The sequence below is a fragment of the Perissodus microlepis genome, chromosome 11 (genome assembly GCF_051167445.1).
Source record: "Perissodus microlepis isolate ML-2025 ecotype Zambia chromosome 11, ASM5116744v1, whole genome shotgun sequence".
NCBI classification, from domain to species: domain Eukaryota; kingdom Metazoa; phylum Chordata; class Actinopteri; order Cichliformes; family Cichlidae; genus Perissodus; species Perissodus microlepis.
Genome location: NC_140471.1, coordinates 16696355 through 16715860, shown reverse-complemented (window position 1 = coordinate 16715860; position 19506 = coordinate 16696355). Strand labels below are relative to the sequence as shown.

The 19506-nt window shown below is 42.9% G+C and overlaps 2 protein-coding genes across 6 annotated transcripts in view; one reads left to right on the top strand and one right to left on the bottom strand.

Annotated features, from left to right (window-relative positions):
• klhl32 (kelch-like family member 32) overlaps positions 1–3519 on the top strand; it is a 39073-nt gene extending 35554 nt beyond the window's left edge. For all 5 annotated transcript variants that reach the window (XM_084942706.1, XM_084942705.1, XM_084942704.1 and 2 more), the window contains one exon: positions 788–3519. In XM_084942706.1, the coding sequence (XP_084798832.1) occupies positions 788–949 (162 nt within the window). In that variant the 3' untranslated portion in view covers positions 950–3519. The remainder of the gene's footprint in view (positions 1–787) is intronic.
• Positions 2735–19429, bottom strand: mms22l (MMS22-like, DNA repair protein). Its single transcript, XM_084942697.1, has 26 exons — positions 18818–19429; positions 17955–18152; positions 17571–17696; positions 17057–17109; positions 16402–16489; positions 16103–16280; positions 15734–15827; positions 15503–15633; positions 15157–15270; positions 14898–15077; positions 14397–14453; positions 14187–14306; positions 13733–13968; positions 11447–11663; positions 11066–11355; positions 7566–7747; positions 7154–7304; positions 5746–5885; positions 5382–5524; positions 5045–5201; positions 4766–4911; positions 4444–4655; positions 4022–4188; positions 3370–3466; positions 3010–3177; positions 2735–2844 (listed from the first exon to the last, which is right to left on the bottom strand). Exons 2-26 carry the CDS (start codon positions 18125–18127, stop codon positions 2769–2771), a joined length of 3696 nt encoding a protein of 1231 aa, XP_084798823.1. The 5' UTR covers positions 18128–18152; positions 18818–19429; the 3' UTR covers positions 2735–2768.
• Between the last annotated feature and the right edge of the window lie 77 nt (positions 19430–19506).

The window sequence follows — 19506 nt, the reverse complement described above, 5'->3', positions numbered from 1 at the left end:
TCTGTTACATGTGCTCACTGTGAACCTGCTCTTATCTGTGAAAAGCAAAGGGTGCCAGTGGTGGGTCTGCTGATTCTGATGTTTGATGGCAAAATGCCAGTGACGCTCCACAGTGCAGGGCAGTGAGCACAGGGCCTACTACCTCCTACGGAGGACGTTGGGTCATTCTCACGAAGTCTGTTTCTGATTGTTTGGTCGGAGACATTCACACCAGCGGCCTCCTGGAGGTCGTCCAGTTCCTCCTTGAACAAAGGGGCACATACTAGCCCTGCTGAGGGGATTAGTATTCCACAAGTTGAACTGACTTGATGATTGATTAAGTTAGTTAGTATATGCTTTAGTAGGTTGTTCAAGCAGTTTCACTAGTATTGTAGGGAACAAGTGCTCTAATGTAGGCGATTAATTCAAATCTAACCCGCTATCCCCTAGTTAACAGCAAGAACCTTCCCAACTTTTCATGGCTTGTCAATCTAAAAATGAAGACCATTCTAGCTGGAATCTAGTAGGGAGCAAATGACTTTCATTAAACAATCTTTCTCTGGTATTAATATAAAGACTGAAAACAGGCTTAATTGGGATTTATTAATGGGCATAGGGTCATCTATAGCAGTTTTTAAAGACTGAAATAGGACAATATCTCTTACCTTTCCTGAGGCTGATACGTATGTTTGTATCAGATTTCATGCCTTGTGGTGGTGCCAAAGGAAAAGACATTGTTATTACTATGTACTGGCCCAGTGCCATTACTACAGCTGTGCCATATACTGCATGAGTTTTCTCTTTCCAGGTGCTGGATCTTAGCACGGGGGGAAAGGAGGAGGTTTTCTACGGGCCAACATTGCCGTTTGCCTCCAATGGGATAGCGGCCTGTTTCCTTCCTGCTCCTTACTTCACCTGCCCAAACCTACAAACTCTACAAGTACCCCATCACAGGATAGGTGCTGTTTAAACCACTCCTTACAAAACGTGAGGAAACCAGAACATGTGACCAGAGGATGGAGCACTTTCAGATAAACTCTTTTTTTTTTTAAGTACTCGATTATTGGACTCAATCTGAAACACGCCATCTCTGACACCAAAATGTAATAATAATATTTTCCTGACAAGAGCCATGCTATTTAAGCTATTTAAACTTCTAGGAACAATCTACGTTCACGACAATAAAGCATTTTTTGGTTGTATGTTTCCAAAGACAAACATCATGACCACTGAAGACACAAGGAGCAAGTGGGAACATAAATCTTGCAGGAAAGGGACGGGAGAAAAAGAAAAAGACAGTCATCCTAACTGTTAATAAAGACGTGGAAAGCAGATATTGCTGACCTGCTCAACTGTCCTCAAGATAATAATGAAACTGCAGTTTCTGTAACCCATTAAAGTACTGTAGGAGCATTTCTAGCTAGAACTGCTGTATAACACTTCCACGTGATCCCTATAATCACTTCAGTGGCCTGAAGAACAGCCTGCTTTCTAATCGCCTGTGCTGGTACTTGGGTTCGTAGGTGTCAGGCTTGAGCTCATCAGTACATAAATAACCATGCCATCTTTTTCAGTTCAAATAAGATAACAAAAAAAACCGACCTGTGTGAGTGCGACTGTTAATACACTCAGAACCTAAGACTGTGGTCTAATGAATGTCTAGTCCCATCTGCGTGCATACGTACCATATACTGAATTATGCTGATTGTCCAAAACATACTTCTGACCAAAACAAACCCCCGTTTGTCTGTCGAAAAGAAAGGTGTTGAAAACCTGGAAAATTTGCAGAATAAAGATGCAAACAGAGAAGTGAAAAAAGGCGCAGGAGTGTGTTCTGTCAAGAGCAGTAGTAGTTCTAAGAGTTCGGGGGGTGAGGATGACTGCTCTTCAGTGGGAATTATTTAGCAGCAATAGATAATTGCACACTAATTTAAAGAACCACCTCAGTTTCTTTCTTTATGCATGGATTCTCCAACCAGCTCTGATGCTGCTGGAGGAAAAAGGAATGTGATGCAGCAGAAAGCTCCTCGGATGAAGGAGATGCATTGCAGTTTGATGAGGCTGGAAAATGACTAGCAATGACAGAAAATGAGACTTGGTGATTGTGGGAGACAGGAGTGAGACTTCATGTGATTAGGTGCAAACTAGAACGGGATTGGAAGAGATTGCTGAACTTGGAACGGGGAGAGAGAATGGGAGAGTGGGAACAAACAGTACTACTTCTTCCCTTTGCTCAACTTTTTTTTAAGGTGTGGTGGTGAAGTCATTGGGCCCTGATCAAATCTGTAATTCAGACTGCTGGATAGATAGATGCAGCACCTCATACCATAATCACAAATAATGTGTGCACACTTCACATTCTTCCCTTCTCTTAGTATCGAACAGAAACGAAAAGGTGGGGATGCTGGCGTGTGGCCACATTCACATTTATTGTCACATTTTTCATTCAGTAACAGTGAATCGCTTGAGATGCAAAGCTGCACTTTTTTCTTTTTTGGACAATATGTACATATCTACAGGCAGGTAATATTAAGCTTTTAATCCATGATAGGAACATGCCCATTTGTATATTTTTTCTTCTACAAATCTTTTCTGTGCTTTTTTACAACTGCATTTGAGGTTTTAAGAATATTGCAGATTATGCTAAACATAAATTAAACAGAATTTCTAAGGTATCCTCATTTTGTTAAGGGAAATTGACAAAAATGAAAATACTACATGATAAGAAGAGATTCTTGGAGGTTGTGGCAGGTCCTGGAGGAGGTCTCTCTTTACTGGATTTTTTTTTGTCACTCGCTTTCCAGACTGGTTATTTCAGCTTGCCCACTTTCCCCAAGGAGACCCAGCAACTTCACATATGCACTCCTGTTACACAAACAAATGTGGCACATTCTGTAAGTCACAGAGCTGCTGAATATTGCTTGTTCTGTATGCAACTGCAGCGCTTATTGTCTAGACAACTTAAAAATAGTTTAAAGTGATGAATGCCGTCTACATGGCTTCCAGGGTGTGATTCATGTGCTTGCTCACCTCAAGGCGATGTTCTTGCCCAGTCCTCTTTTGTGCTCAGTGTTTCTCAGACTGAGAGACAGGTTGGGGATAAGAGCTTGAACCACAGTGGGATCTAAAACAGCCACAGTCTCCAAGACGCTGTATATCTGCCTGTCGTAGACTCCCTCGTTCTCCTCCACAAACGACCTAAGAGCATCGAGATGGTAGGCATGGTTTAAAAAATAAATGAATAAAAATGATGGATAAAAGAGGCTGTAATTTGATGATGATCTATAATTAGTCTATGAATAATGTGTACATTTCAAATGATCTTACACAGTCGAATATTGCAAAGTTTGTCGATGCATACAGTATTTAATGCTACAAACATTCAGTTACCGTAAGACTGTGATCATCTGGTCGCATGGTCTCTCTGTAGATGCTGCACCACACCGCTCAACTACAAGCTGTAAGGCATCTGTGCTCGTCTTCCTTACTGCACATCCAAAATAAAAAAAATAAAAATCACTTCACAATCACATCAATAGAGACGGGCTGGAAAGTGTTGATTATATAATGCATTAGTCTGAAATGAAGTGAATCCACTTAAATGACACTGTTATATAAAAAATGACTAACTTCTACTTCAATCAATCAAAACTGCAGTAAAATGTAGAGTTAACAGAAGATCTGAGTACTGCAAGTCATTACAACAACTCCTAATCTACATAACAAGAGTTTCTGAGTAGAATTTGGCACTTTCTCACACGGGGAACAGCTGCTGGATTACAACTGTATTCGTTTATGCCACTAATGTCGCACTGTCCATATTCCTCTGCTCTGGACCATCATTACATTGCTTGTACTCAGTGAACTGTGATCATATGGAAAGCCAGACGCTCTCTTTTTATACCAACTTCTGGATTGTTAGATCTCATGATTATATAGTTTTATACTTAAGCTGTAGACAGAGAAACAGTGAGGTAGTGGAGGACTGCTATATTAAAACTTGGCTTGTAAAACTATTTAAGATTCAGGTTGTCAGTCTTACCCTGTGGCTCGTTGACCAGCATAATGCAGCGCAGCAGAGAGGGGAGGGGCACGGTGAGTAGGGAGGGGTCTGAGTCACCATTTCGTCTCAGAAGCTCCAACAGGAACATCAGGACGGATGCCAGGCGAGGAGGGGGGGCGTGACCTTTGAACTGCAGGAAGTTCTCACTGCAAACACAAGCAGAGGTATTTCTAGTAACTTTAAGGGGCTGTTTATGTAGAAACATGGTGAAAGAAGGAAATGATGTACATGAGTCCTTGATAATAAAGGTAAGATAGCCTTTGGGGCGTTTGGAGTTTTCAGTCATTGCTGAGAGAGTTTTGGATTCAACAGGAATCACATTCAGAAATTACGTGAACATGAAATTCAGGTCAATGCTGGATCATGACAGGCAAATTCTTTTCATGGTTCTGCAGACCTACCAAAGAACCTCTAGGATGAGTCTCCTCAGGGCAGCTCCACGGCTGGTTGGGTTGGCCTCGCAGGCACCTAGAAGCACCGGGTGGTTGGCAATAATGCCCACAGAAGGTGAGGCAGGAAGGAAATGGTCCAAATATCTGCGAGTTACAGAACGTAGTTGCTGCTTCAGGTAAGCCCCCTGGGACTGAGACACACTAGAGGCCACAGACAGACCCTGGAAGACAATAAATGGAAGGGTCTTTATCAAAATAGCCAGGCTTCTTTCTTTAATGTAACGGCTGTGTGTTTGGACAATGTGTGTCTATATTATACATTTGTCCCCACCTGTACATACAAAGGCAGACTGTCTCTGAGAGCTTTGTCTTGCTGTGTGAGGTTGTGGGGAAGCAGCAGCCCATCCACAATGCGGAACAACAGCTGTTGTGCTTTTGATGTGGCCAGCAGGGGGCTCCAGTGCTTCACAATGCAGCCTGGTCACAGAGAAACGAGTGTTGTACTCTCATACACAATTCCAATAATTTCTCGCCCAGTTGTGGACTATATACACAGTATATTCTGTGTGCATTCTGTGATGCGTTTGAAATTGATAAACTTTGCACCTACCAACAGCCCAGTATGCTAGCTGTATTCCCTCTTGGTTCTTGCTGACGAGAGACGGTTTAATGTGCTTCAGGATGTCACCAATGTAGTCTAGGGCTGTGGTCACCATGGCTGAACGCTCAGACAAAACCTTCAGTCCACTGTACACACTGCCTACAGCCTAACACCATGTGAAACACATAGAAACACACGCTGATGAAGGTTTACAGAGGATTTTTACTTTTACTTGGACACAAAGCCGACTTGAGTTCTCTCATAACTAACTTGCTGTAAAATTTCAAAATACACAAAGACAGAGAATTATTCCCCAGTGTGTTTGTCACCTGTGTGCGTATGTTACCTTGACAAACATCTCCAGGGCTGCAGTCGGCTCTGGCCTGGTTGCTGTGGGATTAAGGTTGGCTCTCTGCAGAAGCCTCTCCACCTCGGGAAGCCTCAGCACAAGCCGGGTCAATTCACACAACTGTTGTTCCACAGCCCGGGCTGACGAATGCAAAAACACAAACACTGGTTATTCAAATGATAACGAAGTTCACATTAATGTAAACACTTCCTTTTTTACTTAAAGAATAGGTTTAACTCAGAGCAGAGATGTAGCCATGCAACACCTCTATAAATGTCTGAGGGGAAAAAAAGAGTCCTAGATTAACATAAAAATAAATAAATTGCATTGTAGGTTGAAAACTGCTGTTGAGTATTGTTACCTGTTCTGCTGTCAGTGCCGTCTGGGTTCTTGTGAAGGTGCTGCTGTAGAACACATCTGACCCAGGCCCTCACTGACAGGCTTTGTGCAGAACCAGACACAGCAACGCCAGGATCTCCACTCAGAGAGGACACCAGCTCACTGCGAAAGAGAAGAGACAGCAAGAACCTGATCACAAGTCTGTTTGGAGATGTGGGGGGCGAGGCGGTTTCTATTGACTGTCCAACTAATGCACATCTTTTCAAATGGTGGAAAGCCTAATTCAATGGAAGCAAATTCTACTTTGCAGCTTGTGCAATCACTTTAAAGCAACCCGCACAAAATAAGAAAGATAAGCTTGTCAGAAAAACTTCTAAAAAGGATCACTTTGGTATCTTGCAGTTGAGGGGTCAGGTACTGGCAGTTGCCCATACAAAACACACCACCTCTTTATTGCATAATAATCTTCCTGCCTCTCTTTCATTAATAAACAGTGCCCAGACAGCTCAGTAGGTAAGGCTGTGGTCTATTAACATTTTGGTTCATGGATATTATTTTAGCTTGTGGCTCGTTTTCTTTCTCCATCTTGCTGGACTGGTGGAGAAGGATGTGCAGCTGATGGCCAGATAATATTCCAGATGTCTGCAACTTTAACTAGGGAACTATTTTCAAACCACAGCAGGCTATTCTGATTGGTGTTTCAGCATCTCTGTCTTTGCTAGACGCATTCCTGTAATATCTAATCTATCTTTGTTGTAGTGGTTTCAGGCTGTGCAGGTAGAATTTCCATTAAGCACGCCACAAGTGGCCATGTTGAATCTTCCTAATGGTTTAGCCCTCTGTTAACCTTAGCCAAAGGCTCATGGCTGCAGCCAATTCCATTTCATGTTTATGTAGCTTGTTAGAGCCTCTAACAGCTTGTGTTGTAAGCATATGAAGCACATGTACATGTCAGCGCTTATGTGATGGGAGGGACTTGGAGCTGCAGATGGAGGGTTGGATTTTTTTAAAACTCTTGGATGTTTTTTTTTTCCCTACTGCAGCTTTAGTATCACTTGGCACCGTCTGAAAAGATGTCTGTGGTTGAAATAATAATCATTCTTCTACTCTTGAGTGTAATTTTGAAGCTTTTACCTTCTGTATAAAAGGCATGAATGCATTTTTATTTATTAATAACCATCTTCACTATACAAGGACACCCTGTGCTTCATTTATTAATTAGAGACTGTGTAATGTACCTGCAGAAGTTATGGAAAACAGTTTTTTTTAAGTGCGTCACACAATGATGAAGCTTGATAACTAACAGGAAAAGAGGAGAACATCATTCTCATCGGACTCACCTGATGTAAAAGCATCAGGTGAGTCAAATGAAAATGTTTTGGGACAGAGAAGACTGGGGGGTGGGATTGGATTCAAAGGTCAAAGCTTACCTGTTTTGAAGCAGATGGGAAAGATAGCGAGTTACCAAGAGTGGGTGAACCATGTCATCCCACCCAAAGTATTGCATGATGGACTGAACTGAATTTGGTTGAAGGTCCTGGGGTGCCGAAGTGGGTAGATCAAAGGCGAGCAGGGTGAAACCTGAGGAAAATGAAAATAGGTCAGTGTTGTCTCAGTTAGTTGGATGATGATGATACAAGTATAGCGCTCAAAGTCATTAATGTCTTCTCTTTACTATGATCTTTGAATTTTTGTGTACTTTCCAGTTCTACCTTTTCACTCGTAAAGCCATATTTTCCCCTCAAATTTCTTTCATTTAAAATAGCTACATCAGTTTTCTTTTGTATGAGGATGCCCAGAAATCTTGCTCTCCCACCTTTCCTTCCACTGGGTCTTACTGACCTGCAGCTGCATCTGCAAGCTGTGCTGGAGGTGTCTGAGAAAGACGTAGGCTGTGCAGAAAGGGGAAGAAGTGAGCCCAGAGAGCAGCTGCTACCGCTAGGTGGCGCTCTTTCACCACACTGGTGGTAGCAGGAGCCCAGGACAGGGTGGGAGCTGACTGGTCACTGCGCTGATGGACTCGTCTGGAAGGACACAGACACACAGAAAGCGAGAACAGATAAACAAATCTACCCAATGCAAAATCCAAACTCAGTGCTCCCTCTTGTGTACAACCCCCCCCCCACTTTCTCAAATCCTTTTGCTCCACAGTTCCTCTCTTTCACTCCTCCTTCATATGTTTTCCCTCTCTTCTCTCCTGGGGGATTACTGGGTGCAGTGGTGCGCTGCAGTGTGGAGCAAAGCGGGGTGGAGGTAGGTGTGAGGAAGGAGAGGAGGATATTATAGGCATAGAGTGGAGCCTAATACTGATCCCCTGTACACAGACTATACTTTGGCTCTTCTGGCTCATCCCTGGCCCTGGCCCTGGCCCCAGCCGCTACGGCAGCCCCACAGTGGCTGGCATTAGCCCAGATAAGCAGCTGAAGGAGCTGTAATCTCATTTAGACGGGAGATGATCCTTCTGTCCCCCTCATTCACCCGGATGAGGGTGTAGGGAAGCGGGGGCTAAGGTGAGGTGGGGAAGAAGCAAAAGATAGAGGAACTAGCAGCCCCCTTCTATCCTATCCTTAACCACACACTCTACTCTGTTACTATATTACATACACACACATACACACACCTCAACGGTGCCTTCCCTTCCAGCAAGGTTGCATCTAATCCAGAGAGAACTGAGACAATCGATTAGAGTCTGAATTCATTAGCCTCGTTACTACTGCGGAATAGGCCTTTCACACCCATCAACCCTCATTGTACAAGACATCGTCAGAGACCCCACTTAATCCTCCTCACTGTGGCGTCTTACATGTACACACAAACACATACACACACCGTTACATACCACTAGGGACCAAAGTAACCCTTCCCCCAGCTGCCTTCACTGTAAAGACATTAAAAAAAAGTAGCATCCTAACAATGCCAGGCAGAGAAACACATCAGACGCACACATGGGCATACATGGAATTAACTCCACGTCCCCTGTTTCCTTACTTTGTCCTCACATTTGTATCTAAAGTAAAGGTGTTTTTTTCCTTTATAAGAAGACAACTGACAGTAGTTGTCCTTGACAATGGGGGGGGGAAAAATCAAAATCCGCTAAAAGGTCTTAATGCTCACAAAGGAAAAAGCTTCACAGGAAGGCTTGTATTTTATCAAGCCAAGGAGATGGGGATTAATTGTTTGTGCCAAAAACAGATCCAACAGACTGTGCCAATGCCAGCTCACCTCATCAACCAGCATCACCCCCATCCTCCTACAGTGGAGGGTCATGGGAAGAAATAAAATTGAGGAATTATGCCTGTTACTGGCTTCTTGCCTCAGCACCATGACGATGGCTATCAAGAGTGAATGTTCGGACCCTACGCCGCCTCAACCATTGGCAGAATAATTCTCATAATGTGTGCAGATTCCACATGGCTCTTAATAGACATAATGATGCACACACTAAATTTGCCAGGCTACATAATTGCCCATTAATTGTGTCACAGAAAAGGCATTAATCACAAAGAGATACCGAAAATTGCCAGGCCGAAGAATTATATTTAATTTGGCGGCACGAATTGGAAAGAGAGAGAGCACGGTATTTTAATTTTTTTTTTTTTTTTTTTTTTTTTTATTTGGTTAAATGGGTCATGGTGGTCCAGGCCATAACACAGAGGACCTCTGAGAGTTCTCTTCTTCTCCTCTCACTCCTTGGCCATTAATGTGCAAATGTGTGCCCTTCAACCCCAAGATCTGAGATGGGAAGTCTGGGAATTAGCAAAGCTAACGAGATACTGTGTTACAAGGGGCTGGCACTGAAATAAGAAACGAGTACACCTCGGTTAGTGTTTCACTTTGGGGGTGTGGACAGTTGTGTAGGTTTGTGTGTGCTGAGAGGATGGTAGTGCACGCTGGAGAATTAAAGCAATCATACACCTACATGAAACAGAAAGAGGGCTCGGTAACACTTAATTTTACAATGCCGTTTTTCTGAGGTTTCAGATCATTTATTAACCTTTTCAAAGTAGCGTAAGCATAAAGACGTAGTAACACTGAGTGCTACAAAACTCCAGAAACAATAGATATCTAGGGGTATATTGAAAAATCAGATATATACTCAACAAAGCTGCGTATCAAACCTCATTACTTTGACATAAAATGGACAGCACATTGTGTGCACTGAATACATTTGCTAATAAATGTTCACTTAGTTTTCACCTTTAGTGATGGAGCCACAGGAAACCATCACCAAAACGAGTCACCCTCACTTCTCTGTAGGATTTTTTTCAAAACAAACCTCACTAGCCTGGTTTCCAGGAGCTGCAAGCAACAACTTTTTTGATAAAATAGTCTGGATGCTACCAATTGACAACTGTAACAACTAAGTGCAGCACAAACAAAGGTAAAGCAACCAAAGAGAAACCATTTCACCTAGCAGCTGGTGAAGGCCACAACAAAGCTCAAAGATAAGTTAATTTTGAGTTTATAATGGCCACATGGTCATAAATTCAAAATAGGCATTTTCTTCCTAATATAAAATGATAGTTGTTGTCAAAGACTTTAATGCCTTTGCACAGCATACTGGTGTAACTTAGGAGCATGAAACATTTAAAATTAATTCATCCATGCAATTATAAGAAGCCGCTTTAATTGTGGTTCAGAGCTATTACAAACATAATAGGTTGCAAACAAACTGACTCTTCTAAATAACACCAGATTAGCGTGTAAAATATACACGTCTTTCCTCACTGTCTGATATCTGTCCACTGTGGCCTCTGTTCCATCTCCACCTCCCATAAACAGAGTGCGTTTCAGATGTGGCTCTCTGACCTTCAGCTGGGGTTGTTCATGTAACGAACACCCCTGTCCTACAGCTGAACTCATTCTGGTGCCCTACTGACCACTGTCTCTCAACACACCCACAGCACTGCTGCCGTCCTCATAAAGACAGGAGGGTCCACAGAGGGTCCCCTGGGCCCGTAACTCTAATCAGGGCTACTGCAGCACCTGGTTAGGGTGACCCGGGTCCACTGGTCCTCCTGAGACTAACTGGGGCCTCAGTGCTACACAGGCTTTTTACAGACACCCATTCCTGCTGACAGCACAATCCTCTTATTGTCAGTATGAGAAGTGAGTGGACTCTGGGATGGGATGGGGAGAGCAGAAGAGATCCCTCTCCTCTGCCGTAGAGACTTATCAGATTTTAATAAAAGCTTAGCTTGGCCTTTGCCAGAAAACATTTGTCTGGATGTGTCTACTATCTGTGAGGGAGTAGCTATCAGTGAATGATGAAAGAATGAGGGAAACTGAGGAGAAGTAAGAGATACCTGGGAGCTGGTGAATATTTACACCTGCTCTCTCACCTGAGCTGCGCAAGGACGATCTGCAGAAAACCCAGGGCAGAATTCAGCTCGGACTGGCGGCAGGCAGGCAGCAACCAATTGAACCCGTCACCGAGTAGCTTTTCCTCTGATAGGCTGAGAGTGGTGCTGGTCTCAAACACCTCGGCCACACCCTCCAGGTAGGACCCAAGTGGCCCCCAGAGGGCAAGCCTGCGTGAGACCTCTGTGGTTTTGTTGTAGAACTCTTTGGCTGTCTCGTTAAAGGAGGAAGCCAGCAGGCTAGCCTGAGCTCCAACATCCAGACCCTGCTCCTGGAGCAAACATACGATGGTCCATCAGTTTTTTTTTTTAAATGTTATTTTTAATTAAAATCTTTTTTTATGTTATGGTAAACAAATATACCTGGAATAGCAACACCATTGACAGCTGCCCTCTCCAGATTAGTGTGCGGTGTCCAAGAGGACAGTTAGAGGGCAGAAAGCCAAGCAGCTCACAAGCTCTGCTGGCCACATCCTCCAGGTCTGCCTGCCGGGCCACTACCAGAAACAGCAGCAGAAAGTTCATGAGACCTGCTTCTGACAGCTCCTGCATCTTCTTTGGGGAGAACTTAGAGTAAATCCTGGACACACAGGGACCAAAGTAAGAAAGAAAGAGGAAGGACAAAGGTTTTCAGGTATGCCACAAGAGATGGACAGCATCATGTCACACAAGACAAAGAAACAAATGGTTGCATTGTTTATTTTTAGATTATTATCCTATTTCACTTTTTTCTTTACTTCCACTATCCAACTCATTAGAAATGATTTGTTCTTCTGAAACCCCCTGACTTTAAACGCTGACTAACTGAACTTTCCACCCCTGTAGTGCACCCCACCACCTGCCTCCATCACCTTCTCAGCTCCAGGGGGAGAGGCTGGGCTCCCCAGCCTATGTGGGTGAGAGAGAAAGGAAAAAGCAAGAGAGTAAGTAAGAATAGAGAACCACCCAGCACGCTGTTAGATCCTGCGGGCACTGTGGAGAAATGCCTTTAAAGATCATGTTAAATGTCAGAGACACTCAGACACACAGCAGTAGGCGCTCAGTCCCTCTCTCTACAGCCAAACCAATTTACTGCAACAACAGAGAGAGATCAATAAAACCACACACACATGCGCACACACACACAGAGCTTGCTCGCCTGGCAGGAAAACACAGAAGGCTGGAGCCCCCTAGTCCTCCCCATCCTAAAATACAGATGCAGCCCACACAGGTGAGTAGAGCTGCTGTTTCGGTCAAAACACAAACAGCGCACATCCCAAGACAAACTCAGTGTAAGAAGTATGACTGGTATAAAAGGAGTGGAGAAAATGAGACGGAAACTGGGAAAGACCAGGTTAACACCACAACCAGCTTAGTTACACCCACAGAGAACTATAAAAGGAAAAGGTGGTGAAGCATACAGTCAGAGTGAGCAGGGAGGGAGATTTAAATAGATGAATGGCTAGTATGTAACACGGATATAAGCTGCACACTGGGAGATAGCAGAGGGGATTTTCTGTGTTCTCCCAACCTGTCTCTCTGTTTGTTTATTCTGGACAGCTTTTTTTTCTGGAGGCAAGCAGATGCTCCTAACTCCCAGCATTGGAGAGCAACATGCTTGCAGTCGATCCCATTAATGTGGTCGTCGCGGGTGTCCCGCAGAGCCTAGCCAGGAGTGGGAACGCTGCCGAAGCGTTGTGGAGATACAGTCGGCACGCCTCGCGCCTCCTTAGGAGGAGGAGGTAGTGGTGATAGTTTTGGTGGAGGGAGATGGAGGGAGGTGAAGGGGATGGGGGGTGGGGATCTGGACCTGTCCCAGCCCAGCCTGGCTGTCGCCAGACTGCCTACCACCCACATCCCCCTGCTCCCCCACCACCCAAGCTCCCCTCTCTCCGTGTTGGAAACCAACACAGCTTCGTTAAGGCGAATTAACCGCCACGCTCGTTAGCTAATTAGCCCCCATGTCTGCAGCGCTACAGAGCACATTCCAGACAGAGGGAAGTCATTAGGCGGATTTATCTACGGCTGCCTCCCTCTGGCACCCAGCCGGCCTGGGATATAGGATGGACCAGTACATGGTTCTGATGCATCCATCAGCTTCTTGTCCTTTGTCTATTTTTTTCTTTATTTCCTATTCAAACACGCACTGTATTCTTCTCTTCAACGGCCTCACACACTGAAACCATGTCACTGCTCTAGGGAGCAGGTGCACAGCCTGTGTGTTTTTGTGTGCATCAGTAGGAGGCTTCTTGGGTCTGGCCTCTGCTAGAGAGCAGGTGGTTGACTCCTGAGACACCTGCTCCACCGGTGGGCCTGAGTAAATATCAAAGACGCACCGGGAGACTGCGATACACCTGGCACGTACACAAACAAGACTCAAATGCATGACAGTTTGCAAACACACATGTTGTGTGTGTATTTATGCAAGCGAGTGCTTACACATAGGCAAATCCAAACACCATTTAAACACATCACACATTTAAAGATCAAGTGGGAAGGGGAAATCTATATAGCCTATCCCTGATTAGTAATCACTGCTGAAAGCCTCCAAATCAAAATCCCACAATATAGAGTATATAGTGTTATGGTTGTCAAACCTACTTTTCAAGATGGAAGAAAATGTGAAGGATCGAGAGCTACAAAGCTTCTCAGCCTTCTCTCCATCCTTACCTCCCTTTGATCTGTCTCTGCGGGACTCCTCCAGCCCGATCCTGTGCAAGGCACAGGGCCAGCACTCGAAGAAAGATGTGGAAGGAGTTGGCAGAGCGATAGAGCTGGGTGTATCCTGGAGAGCGAAGGGGAGGCAGGGAGCAGCAGCTCCGGGCCTGCTCCAACAGAGCTAAAGGTGTCTTGCATAAAGTGCCCAGGGCAGAAATCCCCAGCCAGGGCACGGTAAATGAGGCACTCTGAAGAGGAGTGACAGAGCATAATATAGAACTGTAGAGCCCTTGTTAACCAGGGTGCAGCATGACATGCTAAGAATTAGAAGTATGGTGTGAATAAAGGAGCAACAAATAAGACATTTCAAAAATTGATGGTTAGACACAAAAGTAAGCTACTTGTAGTAAATTGGTCAGCAAATCAAATGTATACACTTCATGATAAGCCACAGATGTTATTTTACCAAATTCTTGCTGTAGTAATCCCAGAGGGTGGACACAGCACTGGTGCTCGGTTCCCACATCAGACAAAGACTGAGGCAGGAGTGGACATGCATCCTGATCTGCTCCTCTGCTAGACCTCCCTGTTATCACACACACACACACGCCATTTAAAAACACTATGATTTTAAAGGGTTCAAAAACTGAATATCGCAACTAGAAACTGCGCTCACCTTACAAGTTAATTTGAGCAACTCATCCACAAAGGTCCAGTTATCCCCCAGGTTTTTCTGCAGGTGAAGATAAATTAATGAGAGACACTTAAAACAACAACTCACAGTATTCTATATTCATCATAATAGTCTTCAAGAATCAATGTATTGAAAGTGTAGTCTGCCTCTCTGCTCTTTAATGCAGTCTCAGATACAATCATCGAATCATTTGAGAACTGGAAAAGCCTCATGGTTGTGCCGTAAACTGTTGGAAACAACACCAATTCAGTGCAAGGTTCATTTGGTCATTTTGTTGAGACAATGCCCACGAAATGAGGGAATTAGGTTAAGTACAAACACAATATATTGTTGTTAAAACCTTCTTGTTAAAAGTGTGTTTAAGATGGAACAAATTGCAGTTTTATATGTCAGAAAAATCTTTTTATATATTAGTTACATAGAAACACTTCTGTTCATTTGGAACATGTTCAGGTATCATTATTGCAATTATTAGTTTCTTACCTCATTCTGGACCACCGTGCCGCTCCGACTATACTGGCCTAGCATTGATAAATGAGTGACCAGCCACCATGTGAAACCTAGAGGGTCCTTACAGTGTGTGGGGAGGCCACTGAACTGCTCAGCAGCAGGTTTTCCTAAAACCAGAGGCCTCAGCAACGAGTTGATGTAGCTCCAGAAAGACTAAAGGGAGCACACATTAGTTAAATACTGTCAGAATCAAAGTTTACTGTGTGACAGAACATGCGTGTATGTGTGTTACCTGTGTGTGCAACGCTTTATTCCTGTGTTCCAGAAGGTACATGAGCAGGACCCACAACTCTTTGGTGCAGGTGCAAAGGTAATGATGGCTGCTCAGCGCCTCTGTAGGCCTCACCTACACATAAACAGGATCAATTAAACACAGTGAGTTGCCAACTAAAGCTTTATTCTACACTAAAATGTTTTTTGTTGCACGTTGCGATGCCTTCCATGTGCAGCTTCGATCCAGTTTTTGCTAACCAACTACAAAATGTGGCAATTATATGAGAAACACTTAGAATTTCAGCTTAAAAACATAACTCTGAAATACCACTGCTGCATCTAGTGAGATGAAATGAACCACCCACCTTGCTGTATTTGCCCATGGCCAGTCCAGTAAGGTCACACAGCAGACTGCACAGGTGTTCGTCAAACAGGCTGCTATCAGTCAGATTCTCTCCCGTCAGGTCCACAAACTTGTGGGCGTACACCACCTGGCCTGAAGACAGAATGAGTAAAATTACAAAGAGCCTGTTTCCATCATAATTCAATAGCTCTTTAGTTATTTCCTAGGTGAGAATTCTGCTGCAAACACAAACCCTGCATCTTGTGACCAAGTAGGTGAAGGATCTCCAAAACTGACCAATGGATGTCTAGATGAAGGTGTAGCAAATGCCAGGAGGGAGGTAAAATCTGTAAAAGGAACACAGATTTCTCATTTCAATGTGAAAAGAAGAAAAATCAGCTGGGTGATAAAACTGTAGTCATAAAACCTAATGCTCAGTTGATAATATATAGCCTTTGTACTCTGGTATGCCAGCCCCACATTGTCTGCATCTGTTTTAAATGCTGTCTTTGGGGGGTTTTTTCTTCGGTTTTTTAGCTCCCTAACACCTTTGTAATCAATGCCTTACATTAAATCTCTACTCAAGTTAGATCTAAACAAACCAACTAGCGTTTGGCCGTACCTTTCCGTGATTCTGTATAGTAAAGGCACTTTGAACATTAGCAGGCAGGTCTTTGAGTCGTCCTACGAGGAGAGTGATCCCAAAAAGTTCCTCCAAAAGAGCAGAGGGGAACTGAGCCTCCAGCTCCTCGTAAGGGTGTGACTGACCTGCATCCAGGGACCTGGAAGGCTGGAGATATCTGAACATATGCAAAAGGGGTGTCCAATCAAACATTCAAATAAACAAAAACTCCATGACACCATAATATATTAACATGTTTTTATTAGTTCCAGTGTGACATGAAAATGCGTTAAAATTACCTGTGTAGAAAGACTTTGACATACTGAAGAAATGTAACACATTCTTGCCGGAGTTCTTCTGCTTTATAGTGGAGATTTCCAGCTTGACCTAAAACATCAAAAGGATGCTGTAGGTAGTACTCATAATATGTCTACGGTATCAGAGATCAGATCACTGTGAAAATGACTAGTGTACAGCTCATATATACATATCAAATACATTCAAATTGTTCATAAAAAATATATATATAGAAAACAACTCTCTAGAAATTATGGGATTTAATTTGCAGAATAATTATTTTTATTTATTATGGACATTTCATTCTTTAACATATTTGAAGTCCTCGGTAATTCCTACACTTACTTCACTTGATTTAACTATTTTTTATCACTCTCCTACAAGCTGATCAGACCATTTACTGTCCCCACATAATATGCCTTAACTAGGATTAAAAAACTGATCCAAGTTCCAAAGGTGTCGACAGAACCTGCACAAAAATATGTGTCAAATCCTTTTTCTGCTAATTATATAAACAAGCAATGCACATAAACAACCTGTATACCTAACTAATACACAAACTATGCCTATGTAAGCAAACAGTGGCTTACTGTGCGAACAAAATACTGACAATAAACTAAAAGACTGGTAGTTGGACTAATGATTACACAGACTTACCAAAGTCATTTGAGTTGGACTTAACTAAAGTCTCCAACTTGTAAATCCATTGTCTGAAACATAACACAGAACAGAAGAGACCCCGTAAATGGATATGAAGGATGTCTTTTTCAATAATGTATCAGGAATATATATGAAATATTTTAAAGAATGATTTCATGACCACACTTTTGCTGCCGTGGAAAAGAATTAAGTGGTAGAAACAACAAATTTTAACTCTTTCCTTTATAAAGATGATATCTGATGACTTCCCATAACAACATGTTTTGTTGCTTCATTACATATCAGAAAAGGTTTTCACAATGATTAGAATAGTATCAGGGTTTTTCCAAAGGTAGCTGCGTAGGCAAAGACCACCCTCACTAACTCTCGATACACACCCCGTCATTTCTATAAGGAGGCGTCAAACAACCGCTCAGTTCAGAAGAGAGCTCCTAGGTTAATTCTAATAGGCTTTCAAAGGGTAAAGAGTTAAAGCAGACTGAAATAACGTATGCTTTACATCATGCCTTACCTGAAGAGGCCAAACAGTAGTTTTGTAGATTCCACCAGTGCTGTCTCTGTCACCCAGGAGAAGCCAAAGATGTCCACTGTGTCCGTCTCATATTCTGCAGGGGCTGGGTCAAGACGCAAGAGTAGCCTGGAGTGGATGCAATGACTGCAGTGAGACTTTAAAGCTTTTCTCCTAGTGGAACTTTTGCTGCTACAACATCACAAGGGAGGTAAATGGAATTACATTTGAGGTGTTATAAGTACAAAAAACACTGACCTCTGAATAAATTACACAGAAAAATGACCCGATTTTCCAAGACTGTTCTTACTGACAGCATTTCTCAGGCACAAAATAGTGCCAGACAATTTTGTACGATTACAGTCAGCTGGCAGAAGGTAATTATACCGTTTCAAGGAGCCTCTAACAACGTATCCCTCTGTGGAAAGTACTCCAGCGGGATCATCTTTTACATCAGAGCAGCAGAAGCACGGTGGTCGAACTGGAGCCAGGTCACATAGACTGTCTCCTGCAAATGGGGAAACTGGTGGGGTGAGGGACTGGCTGAAGTCATCTGACATGGTGTTAGTGCAGAATCAATTTCACCTGAAATGACCAAAAAAAAAAAAAAGAAATCACAGCGCAAAATACTGAGAGAATGCTTTTTTGTCAGTGGTTTGCAAAACTGTGTTCATATGTAAATATTCAACAAGTTATTCACAATTATACTGGGATGATGTATAATTTAATAGCACATATAATTTAAACAAAAAGGGTTTCACAGCAATATTTTAGCATTTTACTTTGTAAGTACAAATGTACCTTACATACAAGTACTGGTACTCAACGCAGAGCATACAAAACTACATCTAATTTTGCAGAGTTGTGCAAAATTAGATGTAGTTTTAAAGGAAACATGAGCAGAAAGCAGGGAAAAAATATCTTTGGAGCAACATAAATGATTTTATTGAATGTATAAGTGACGGGCATGTATGTTATTGCATATAGCTAGCCAACGAACAAGTACTTCACAATGGATCCGACATGAGAGTATAAAACATTTCATAGAAGTTACGAAGTGCAAATTTAACACTTTAACGTATCTACATTATACGCTTTATGCACGATAATGCTAGGGTTAACTGCGCTATTTTTCTAGCATACGTTGTGCCGACACTACAGCACAGTTAAGTCAAACAAAACTATTTTTAACAGGCAAACTAAAGACAGAAAAGCCTCCAAAAACACATGTTAACGAAATATGAACTAACCTGTTAGTTCGGCTTCTTGTACAGTATAGTAGTTTGTGAATTTTACTTCCCAGTATTCATCGCTGTTTGTGTTTTCAGCCGGTCCCGCGCGCTCACACTACGCAGGCGCACACTCGCTCCACGCCCGATGATTGGTCCGAAGTTTCCTACTGGGAGGAGCCTAATCCTTTGACAGACACACAACAAGAGGTCTCACTGCTAAGCGCTTCCTCCGTCGCAATGTCTGTCCGGGCAGCTTTTAAGATATTTAGAATTGTAGTCGTTTTATAGTCGGTTCAACAGCTGTATTTATCGTGAGTTTTATTAAAGAGCAACCTGAACTTCCTCTGTATACCACTAACAGCGCTGAGCTCTCTCATTAAACAAATAAAATAATTAAATTCAGTTCTTCTCGGTCTTTGTTAAGACATACACGCTAACTTGAAATTAAGTTTACATAACAGATGTTAAATACAGACTCGGGAAAACAATACTATGTGGATATATGAAAAAATATTTAGAGCATTATCGTCATAGCATGTATGTGCGTACACAGTTGCTCACAAAAGCACTGAACCAAAGCACCTGTTCCGTGCCGTGACTTTTCCCCGGGATTTGTCAAGTCACTTGTCCCCCTCGGTCCCACTGTCGGGGTTCCGCCCAAATGAATACAAAATAATGGACCGTATGAAAAAGAATTTAAAGCAGGC

What these genes read in the sequence shown, in the direction of transcription:
- mms22l (XM_084942697.1), bottom strand. Translation starts at nt 18,127, where the DNA reads ATGTCAGATGACTTCAGCCAGTCCCTCACCCCACCAGTTTCCCCATTT. An exon ending in CTACTGTTTGGCCTCTTCAG is followed by an intron (nt 17,110 to 17,570) that starts GTAAGGCATGAT and finishes GTTATGTTTCAG; the next exon opens with ACAATGGATTTACAAGTTGG. An exon ending in CTATACAGAATCACGGAAAG is followed by an intron (nt 15,828 to 16,102) that starts GTACGGCCAAAC and finishes TTCCTTTTACAG; the next exon opens with ATTTTACCTCCCTCCTGGCA.